Genomic DNA, 11173 nt, shown 5'->3' on the forward strand with positions numbered 1-11173 from the left:
CCTCACCATCAGTATGTCTCCTTGGTATTTGGGGGATAATTGCTAGTGCAAAAGGAGGCCTGAGAGAGATGGTTAACTGTGGGGATCTTTTCATCTATGTATACCAGTACTCACTACAGAGAGACTTCGGTTTCAATGAATAAGAGAGTTTTATTTAGAAATGTGCAAAAATGCACACAATCACATAGAACCAGTGAAACCTTAAAAACCATACATGGCTAACAGCAAGAAATGTGTGAAAAGTTGGATATCAAGAAATTGGGAATTAGAGGGAGTGATAATTATCAGTCATGAAGAGTGGGTTCCACGGAAGATGGAGAGCATCTCAGAGAGAGGGCTATACAGAGAGTGGAGCTCCAGTTTGTGGAACAGAGCCATGATGTGTAGCAGTGAATTAGCTATGTGTGGGGTGGGTATTTACAGCCTGTTTTGCACCCTGAAGGGGTACTTGATATTCCCACATGGTGTAACAAAGACTTGATGGTTTTCCCATGAAATTGACAAAAGGACTCCAGAACAACTGATGGCTTTAACTTCAGAGTGACTAAACTTTGATTGAATTTGAGACAACCTCTGGATAGTCAGATAGGAAGGATGAATAGGGTATACACCCTGAGTGAGGTGGAGGTATGGTCTTTAACTGCTATGCCATTGTGAGAGAATATGTAAAAAGCCCCTGGGAGGTTGGAGTAATCAGCAAACCTATTCTGCATTTATTGTGGTATTATTTGTGTCTTCCATATGTCCTTGGGCCAGCATGGCTTTACCATGTGAAACTCCCTAATGTTTTATAGCAAACTAAAACAAAAATTAGTTCAGCTGGAAAATGATTCAGTAATCCTACTTGGAGATTGGAACGGTGTGATAGACCCCAAATTAGACAGATTTTCGGAAAAAAACATAAGGAAGAATCAAGGTAAGCTCCCAAATGAATTTTTCGAATTAACACAATTTTGGAGGTGCAGGATGTATGGAGAACAAAATATGGGAATGCTAAAGATTATACGTTTTATTCTAACCCACATAAGACGTGGTCCAGAATAGACATGATATGGTTATCTGAGCATCAGGCATGTTTTTGAGAGGTCATGATGACCTTTGAAACATTAGGGAGTTTCACATGGGAAAGCAAGGGGAATCTCGGGGTGAGAGAATGGCTTAAAAAGTGTGTGTAACTATATTTTCATCATTGAGAATTGGCATTTTTGTGAAGTCAAAGGCTTTCATTAGAAATCTCTGAAGATGCCAGCCACAGATGCTGGCAAAACGTCAGGAAGAAACTCTTCTAGAACATGACCACATAGCCCGAAAAACCCACAAAAAACAATTGGTATTTTTACTTGCCTGGCATACTCTATCCAGCTGTGATTGCCACTTAATGTATTATGCTTAAAGACATCACCAGGGCCCACTTCCTGCCATATCACAAGGAAACATCCCTAGGTTTCAAGCCTTGTCCTGCTCTGGAAACCCTAATGTCCACAGATGAAAGAGACAGAAACACACACATGTGGACTTCATACTTGATTGTCATGACCAACACAGGGCTATTTTAGTCTCTGTGCTGAACTTTGCAGGGAAATAGCAGAGTTGGCAAAACAGGTCATAATAATAATAATAATAATAATAATAATAATAATAATAAGCTTTATTTGTATACCGCTTTTCCATGGACGATCAAAGCGGTTTCCAATATCAGATTAACAATACATAACACATCATGACTCTGCTTCTCTCCCCTCAAGATGGTGGTCGGGAGGAGGGCTCTTCTTCATGGCTGATGACCATACTTGCACAAATGTACCTCTTTTTCCCATCATAGTCTGCTTCTCAAACCTTCTCAAACCTCTAGATTAGTTATAAATTCATCAAATGGATAAGTGGTTGGGGGGCGGGGGGAGAGGGAGACTTCCTTCTCATAGCTATAAAGGAATTAGTAGAATTAAAATATCTAATTGATTGTGTACAGTACAGTAGTTCCTTTATTTATATTTCTGTTTTTGAATTTGTAGCCTGCCAGCTCAGCTCTAAGAGCCCTCTAGCCGACCATTTAAAAGTAGCATAATATGTAATAAAATCTACATAAAATCTTCAAATGGATAAACAGCACTAAAAGTTAATAGAAAACAGTAACAGCAGCAAAGATGATACTACTGTTTCTAGCCCCTGTTAAAGAGGGATCAACCTTTGGGATCCATCTTCTAAACAAATAATCTGGCCTGTATTACAGAGACCTGGGTAGATGAGGCTGGTGGGGGGGGGGGAGGAGTTAATCTCTCTCAGGTTTGCCCACCAGACTTCTCTGTGCAGCAGCAGGGTCGACCTAGGGGGTGGGGAGACGGAGTTGCAGTGGTCTATCTTGATTCCATCCCCTTGACCAGATGCCCCCTCACACAATCTAAAGGTTTTGAGTGTGTATACCTAAAGGTGAGTAGCCAGGACAGAATAGGGATTCTATTGGTGTACTGCCCACCCTGCTACTCAACAGACTCCCTCCCTGAGCTAGCTGGGTTGGTGTTGGACTCTCTTCATCTAGTAGTGCTGGGGGACTTAAACATCCATGCTGAGATTGTCCTTTCAGGAGTGGCTCAGGACTTTGGCCTCCACGACAACCATGGGTCTGTCCCAGGGGGTATCTTGCCCTACTGATGCTGCTGAGCACACTCTGGACCTTGTTTTCTGTGCTCGGTGGGGAGATGATGATCCTGGTGTGGAGGAACTCTCCACAGTTCTGTTGTCATGCACAGATCATTAGCTGGTCAGGTTGGACTTGGAATCTCTGCAGGATGGGAGAACGATTAGAATGGTTTAACCCAGAAAGCTGATGGTTCCGGATAGATTCCTGAGGGCTCTTGGTGAGTTTCCTGTCACCTCGGCAGGTAATTCTGTTGAAGCTCTGGATGACCTTTGGAATGGGGAAATGGCCAGGGCAGTGGACACAATCGCTCCCCTCTTATGGAGTGGAGCCAAACCAGCCTCCTGGTTTACCAGGGAGTTGATGGTAATGAAGTGAGTAAGGCAGAGACTAGAATGACGCTGGCAGAAGACTTGAAGAGAATCTGATCAATCACAGGCTAGAGCCTATTTCAGTGCAAATTATTTTTTGCTGCCAGTATTGCATCTGCAAAGAGCCATCCAGCAGAGTTATTCCGAGTGGTCAGGGGTCTTTTACACACTCCCCTCAAGTAGAAATTGCAGAGCACTCGGTGGCCAGCTATGAAGAATTTGTATGGCACTGTGCAGATAAAGTCTCTCAGATCCACTGCAAGTTGGATGCTGTAATTGATACAGCACCAGTAGATGTAACCTTGGCACCTGTCTGTCCAGTGTTAATGGATACTTTTCAATTTGTGCAGCCTGATGATGTGGACAGGATCCTTGGAGAGGTGAAAGCCACCACATGCGTCCCAGACCCTTGTCCTTGGCTGATTAAACAGGCAAGAGGGGGACTGGCTGATTGGGTGAAGGGGGTAGTCAGTGCCTCCCTACAACAAGGCAGAGTTTCATCTTGCCTAAAGGAGGCAGTTGTGAGGTTTGTGTTAAAAAAGCCATCCCTGAATCCTGGTATAATGAATAATTATCGGCCAGTGTCCAATCTACCATTTTGGGGCAAGGTACTGGAATGTGTGGTGGCTTCCCAACTCCAGGGGTTTCTGGATGAAATTAATTATCTAGATCCATTTCAGTCTGGTTTCAGACCTGGCTATGGAACAGAGACAGCCTTGATTGCCTTGGTGGATGACCTACGCAGGGAACTGGACAGGGGGAATGTGTCTCTGTTAGTTCTGCTGGACCTCTCAGCGGCTTTTGATACCATTGACCATGGTCTCCTTCTGGGCCACCTCTCTGGGATGGGTCTTGGAGGTACTGTTTTACAGTGGCTCTGTTCCTTTCTGGAAAGGTAAACCCAGAAGGTGGTGCTGGGGGAGTAATGCTTGACCCCCTGGCCATTGGCCTATGGGGTCCCTCAGAGCTCTGTGTTGTCCCCTATGCTATTTAACATATACGTGAAACCACTGGGAGAGGTTATCCGGAGTTTTGGGGTGCAATGTCATCAATATGTGGATAACATCCAACTCTATTATTCCTTTTCACCTCAATCCAAGGAGGCTGTCCTGGTCCTAAACCAGTGTCTGTCATCAGTAATGGACTGGACGAGGGCAAACAAATTGAAACTTAATCCAGACAAGACAGAGTTGGTCAGTCAGAAGGCAGATCAGAGAATATGGATACAGCCTGTGTTAGATGGGGTTACACTCCCCCTGAAGATGCAGGTTTACAGTTTGGGAGTACTTCTGGACTCAGCTTCTAACCTGGAGGTCCAGGTCTCTGCAGTGACCAGGAGTGCTTTTGCACATTTAAAACTTGTCCACCAACTGCACCTGTTCTTGAGATGCTGGATCTGACCTGGGTGGTACATGCCTTGGTTACATCCTCTTTGGACTACTGTAATGTACTCTACTTGGGGCTGCCTTTGAAGAGTGTTCAGAAACTTCAGCTGGTCCAAAGACTTGCAGCCAGATTGATGGGGCAGGTTACAGAGAGCATACAACGCCCCTATTGAAACACTCCACTGGCTGCCCATTTGTTTCCAGGTACAATTCAAAGCGCTGGTTGTAACCTATAAAGCCCTAAAGGCTCAGGACCAAGCTATTTGGCAGACCGTATCTATGTCAGTGAACTGGCCCGGGCCCTGAGGTCCTCTGGAGAGGCCATTCTCTCAGTGCCACCCTCATCACAAGCATGGTTGGAGAGACACAAGACAGGGCCTTTTCTGTGGCTGCCCCTAGACTGTGGAACTCCCTTCCCAGGGAGACCAGAATGGCCTCCTCCTTATTGGCCTTCTGCCAACAGGTTAAAATCTTCTTATGCAGGCAGGCTTTTAAAAACAGAATCCTCTTAAAAGACCAGCTTAGGGTGTTGTATTATTTTAAGTATTTTTAACAATATTTTTATTCTTTTAATAAGTAATCTATTTTAATATTGTAACAATTTATTCTGTTTTAATGTATCACTTTTTATGTTTTTTAACTGTATTATTCTTTTAATGTTATGAGCCGCTCTGGTTCCCAGTTCTGGGAAAAGAGTGGGATTATCATCATCATCTGCCCTTCAAATCCATCTCAGTTCTCTGGTAACACACAGACATGCACAGTAATTTTAACCATCATGGAGTACAAGCATTTCTACTACCTTCCTAAAGTTTCTGGTGGACCAAGCCTGATGAACATTTCTTTGGAAAGTGTTCTATAAGGAAGATGCCACCACAAATAAGGCCCTGTTATAGATATCACTATGGTCTCAGGTGTGGAAAGGCTCTGAAAGACAACCTCAGTTGAGTAAAGTGTACAGGATGAAGTCTACAAATATTGTGATTTGGTGCATGCAAGTGTGTGTGTGTATCTAAGTGCAGATTGTGCCATGATATTTATTGGTATTGTACCTTTTCTTACAGGCTAAGGCTGCAGGGCAAAATAAAGTCATGGAATTTTTCAAACAGTTGGCATGCTAAAGTGGTAAGTCTTTTGAAAAGAGGGGCATTCACCGAGTTGTGTGTGTTATCTGCTGCATGTGGAAGTAGCGAGTTAGTGAAAATGGGCGAGGACAGCAGAAGCAACTTCTGTTTTCAGTTCAGTTTTGCCACTAGCTTTCACAAATAATAACAAATAGCAATCAGTTTTATCATCAAAGCTTTGTGTTAGCATCAGCCCTGCTGAATAAGGTATACCTTGGCAGCTTGTTTCAAGAAGGAGCCAAGAAAGTTGTTTGCCAAAACATTTGAAGTAGCTGAATGTTTGGGGAGCTGAAGCCTCTGTCTTTGAAACTTGCTTGAATGAAAGCAGATATAATATAAAAACAGAGTTCATGGTGGATTTTTGTAAGCCATTGTACAAGCTTAATTTAACAATTTAAATTACAGGCATGCACAGAATTCAAATATGCTGGTCTTTAGGTACACATGTATCATGCTGGTACCACTTGCCAGGCACAAAGCTTAGAAAACATATTTTTTGGACTACAGCTGTTGTAATCTTCAGCCAGCATGGCCAAAAAAGTATTGTGTTTCCAAGCTCTAGCCACAGAACCATGACTGGCTGAGACTCTCTCTTCTTTGCTCACCTGGCAACAAACCTGTTGCTGTGAGATGTGTGAAACTGTCCTAGGCAAGGCTGTGATTTACCCCCTGGAATTTCAAGCACTCTTTCAAGTTATCTCAAACATGATTTCATGCAGTGGAACAGGTTTTTCACATGTTTGCAGCGATGCTGAAATAACTTTGCTTGTGCCTTTATATTATGTAGCACACAGGTTCTTATGGGGAATGTGTTTGTATGGTGCAGTATAACATGGTTCTATATACATGGCGATACAGCAGATGGTGGTTATGGGGTAGTGGAGGGGGAGGAATGAGAGTGTTGCCCTCAATAGGAATTCTCCCCCAAAAGAAATTTTCTTTCAGTCACATAGCCTGAAGGTAATTTAATACAATATTTTAATATTGTTTTGCATGAAACAAAATATGTGTACATTGAAAACAAAGGTGTCACTATCTCAGCCATATAAGAAAAAAGTTTTGGTTTTAGGAATATTTAGCATTTTGAAATTCTGGATAAGGGAGACTCAACCTGTAGTAATCTTTAAAGAATCAAACCAGACTTCCTATGCAAAAAGTATCCTAATAGAATAGTGATGTTCACTTAATCAGTATTGAATGTAAATAATGTAATTACGTAGTTCCAGTTCACAGATGTTCATGAGCTCTGGACACTATTCATGATTTTCTCTAAAGATTTTTTTGAGAAAGTGGTCAGTACACTCATTTGCATGTGATTAAAATGTTTTAAAATTGCAAATGCAATAAGGGGTAGGATCCAAAAATGTTTTTAAAAACCCTAAAGCATAGTTTGTATACTGTTATTGTAAAAAAGTGATACTTAATTTAAAGTAATGCTGCTGAACAGAACATAACTAATTATCTTCCCCCTGTTTTTCTTTTAGATATATGGCATTTCTCTCAGCTGTGCATAAGAGAGAAAGGCATATTAATGCAACTAAGGCTGAGAAGACCTGAAGAATTCAGCTGAATGCATACTGGTTTTAGAATTAGCTCAGTAGAGTTTTATTTTCTTATTTTTAATCTTTTTACAAAATGATCTTGTTTTAAAGGGAATCATCTGCCAGTAATACATAAAGGCAGAATACATTGAACATTACTCAAGTGGTCATTGAACTTAATGAAGGAACAGATATATGAAGGTGGAACAAGCTGCAGTCCTCAAATTTCATATAAATATGCACTATAATAGCTCTGGACATTGATGCCCCAGTTTGCTCAGTCCGGCAGTGGCTCTTCAGAAGGTCAAACAGAAGTATTTCTAAGGTATGCCACCAGAGCTTAGAAAAATGGCTTTTTGTGAGCTACAACTCCGTGAATCCCTCAACCATCATGGTCAGTAGCTAAGTTGGTAGGATTCTGGGAGGTGTAATCCAAAAAGTACCTTTTCCGGGCTCTGTCTGCTGTTAAGTATTATTTTTACTGGCTATGTTGTAGAGTGGACCTCTACACACACAGCTGTGTTTTCTACTGTTAAGCTGAGACCTTTCCCGGGTAGATGTTAAAGGCATGACATGAAAATAACATGGTGCATTTCAACATTTAAATTTATTTTAAAAAGAAGCTAGGTGATTTGGCATTTCACAAGCAACAGCATGAAAAGGTTGAAAGCTTCCAGTGAGCTTTGTTAGGTCAAAAATCTGAAATTCCAAACCACCACTTCTTTAGAATAGAAGACCAAAACGGGACCACTAAGAAACAAGGGAGAAGTATCATCATGTCTGGGGAAACCTTGGGGTTTGCAGAAATTCTATTTTAGGCCACATGAGCCTTATGTTTAACAACAGGAAGGGAGCAATAGTCCCTTTCACCTCCTGTTTCAAAAAAAGGCTTCGCTTGGACCTAAATGGGCCCAAGCTGGGCTCAAAATGTGGTAGAAATGCCACCCACATCCCCTAGAAGACATGTGGGATTAAAATAATTGGGGAAAAATTACAAACATGGGGGGGGGGAATTGTTTGACCATTGGGGTGCTTGGGGAGCCTCAAATACAGTGGAAATGCCCATTGTGCTCCCAGAAGGCTTTGGGGGGCATTTTGGAGCAAAAAATGTTTGCCACTTTTTTTTGAATCCCCTGGAAGGGCCAGAAAAATAGCCCTGGGGGTTGCATGTGGCCCACAGGTCACACTTTATCCACCCCAATCTAGACTAAGGGGGCATTCCCTGCGAAAGCATAGCAATGAAGAATGAAAAAGAACTGGAAAAGGCAAACAGAAAACAGGTTGGAGTAAAGGACACAATGATGATTCTTGGAAGAAAGGCTGGCTGGCTGGCGACTTGAAGAGTCATACTCCAACCTGTGTGATTTGCAAACATATAACTGAAATGTTTTGGCTGAAGTGAAACCTGAAGCCCATTTAGAAGACTCTGTTCAGGAGGAGGTGGGGAAAAAATAATAGGAATTTTGAGAACGTAACCATCTATCTGTCTGTCTATCTATCTATCTATCTATCTATCTATCTATCTATCTATCTATCTATTTCCCCCAGGATTATTCTGTGCACTTCTGCCTCTAATGCTGCAGTTAGTTAAGATCTTGCTTGCAAACAAATCATTGTCATTATATTGCAACCTTCTTCTCCATGCCAACTTATATTTACTGTGGAAATGACTGTGATTTTTATGCTATGCTTTTTAATAAAATACTGAAAAAACATTGTCTGAGTGTGAAGTGATTGTGTGTGTGTGTGTGTGTGTGTGTGTGTGTGTGTGTGTGTGTATGGGGGGTTTGATAGTTTGTTTGAATAACTGTAATTATTCCTGACATTTCACCTTCAGCTGTGGCTGACATCTTCAGAAGGTGGTATTATGGAAGTGTGTGGAGTGCCTGCTTTACTTTATTGAACCTTTTCCAGGTTTGGAGATTTGCCATCCAGTCCTGGATGGGATCACATTTCCCCTAAAGGACAAAGTTCGCAGTTTGGGAGTACTCCTGGACTCATCTCTACAGTTATCATCTCAAGTGGATGTGATGGCCAGGAGTGATTGGTACCAGCTTTGGCTGATACTCCAACTATGTCCCTAGCTGGACCCAAAGGACCTTGAAACAGTGGTACATGCACTGGTAATCTCTTGTCTTGATTTCTGTAATGTGCTTTACATGGGGCTACCTTTGTACCAAGTTCAGAAGCTTCAGCTAGTTCAAAATGCGGCAGCCAGACTGGTCACTGGAACATCTAGGTCAGACCACATAACACTGGTTCTAAAATCCCTTAATAGGCTGCCAATTAGTTTCCGAGCGCAATACAAAGTGTTGGTTATTACCTTTAAAGCCCTACATGGCTTGGGCCCGAGTTACTTGAGGGAACGCCTCTTCCTACACAATCCGCCCCGCACTCTCAGAACATCTGGGAAGAATTTATTAGAATACTCAAAAACCAGATTAACAACAACATCCCACAGAGCATATAATAATAATAATAATAATAATAATAATAATAATAATAATAATAATATTTTTATTTATATACCGCTATTCCAAGGATCACAGCGGTGCACAGCAAGAGATAAAAAACAGTTAAAAACATCACAAACCCCAGTACCCCCAGCAAATAACAACAATTAACAATAACAACAATAGACAACCAAACAGCTCCCCATACAAATTGCTGTGTAGAATGGAATACAACATAACACTGCCAAGGGAAAGAATGACAGACAAGGCTCATGGGGGGAAAGCCTGGCGGAACAAGAAGGTCTTTAGATCCTTCTTAAAAATATCAAGGGAGGAGGAAGTACGGAGCTCATTGGGGAGGGAGTTCCAGAGCTGTGGGGCTGAAATAGAAAAAGCTATACAGCTATAACCCCTAAGTTATGGAACAACTTGCAGGAAGAGATCCGTCTTATTACCACCTTAGATGCCTTTAAGAAGGCACTAAAGATGGATCTCTTCCGGTGGGGTTACCCACCCGATCTTCTATGAAGAACCTAAAGAAAATCCTACTTTTGGCTGTAATACTGCATGTTAGATGATGTTTTTATTGTCTTGAATTGTATTTTTAAATGATGATATTTTATTGTAATGTAGATGTTATTGTGGTTTTATGCTTGTAATCCCGCTTCGATCCACTGGGAGAGGCAGGAAATAGAAATAAAATTTTATATTATTATTATTATTATTATTATTATTATTATTATCATTATCCTATTATTTCTTAGATTGTATGCCATGGGCAGGTTTACTATTATCTATTTTATTGTTTGTATGTACGGTGCTGTGTAAATCTACAGCCCTATATAAATAAAGCATAATAATAATAATATACCTGTGGGACCCTAGTTTGGGAGGAAGTGCTTTTTCATGTTAATGGTGGAGTTAGTTTGTGTGTTGTACTGTGCTGAATGGCACAGTCTAGAGGTGTGTTGTGTGGGGGAACACCACCCAGGCCCAAGGGGTTTCCTCATAGACAATGAATTACCAGTTATATAGACACAGATCTCCCTTACATATATCTTCCACACAACACACCTCCAGGCTGTGCCATTCAACAGAGTACAACATACAAACTAACTACACCATGAAAAACCACTTTCTCCCAAACAAGGGTCCCACAGGTAAATATACCCCACACACTTCCATGCCACCACCCTCTGAGGATGCCAGCCATAGTTGCAGGTGAAATGTCTGGAATAATTTCTTCCAGAATGCGGCCACACAGCCTGAAAACCCACAGAAAAGTATGGATGCGGGCCGTGAAAGCCTTCACCTACACAATGCTACAAGATCCTTTTACATACTGATATTCCAGACTAACATGTCTCTGAATTCTATCTCTATAGGGAGGCTCATGTGGGAGATACAGTCTGTTACAGGTTGAATAGCAAGAAGTTAGAGATAGATTAGATTCCAGGCCTTATTATCCTTCTAGTTTTCTATTTTATCTTCAGAAGAATCAGATTAATTTTTGGAGTTGGTATTTATACTTCCCTCCCCCCTATATGCTATTATAACCAAACAGGATTTAGCTCTTTGCAGGTAGAGTTGTATATTATTAAATTTCTGTTTTGTGTCCTTAGTCACATAGATACACTGTTGTTGTTGATGCCCCCGGGCTCTGG

The 11173-nt window shown here is 41.5% G+C and overlaps 1 protein-coding gene across 2 annotated transcripts in view; it reads left to right on the plus strand.

The window, feature by feature from the left end:
* The window catches only part of LOC149315163 (60 kDa lysophospholipase-like), a 108425-nt gene extending 99636 nt beyond the window's left edge, over nucleotides 1-8789 (plus strand). For both annotated transcript variants that reach the window (XM_089522651.1, XM_089522652.1), the window contains 2 exons: nucleotides 5456-5516; nucleotides 7000-8789. In XM_089522651.1, coding sequence (XP_089378777.1) covers nucleotides 5456-5512 — 57 coding nt within the window. In that variant the 3' untranslated portion in view covers nucleotides 5513-5516; nucleotides 7000-8789. The remainder of the gene's footprint in view (nucleotides 1-5455; nucleotides 5517-6999) is intronic.
* Nucleotides 8790-11173: the final 2384 nt, after the last annotated feature.

The sequence above is a fragment of the Sceloporus occidentalis genome, unplaced genomic scaffold (assembly GCF_023333645.1).
Source record: "Sceloporus occidentalis isolate IW3139 unplaced genomic scaffold, rSceOcc1.0.p SCAF_4, whole genome shotgun sequence".
In the NCBI taxonomy this organism is placed as follows: domain Eukaryota; kingdom Metazoa; phylum Chordata; class Lepidosauria; order Squamata; family Phrynosomatidae; genus Sceloporus; species Sceloporus occidentalis.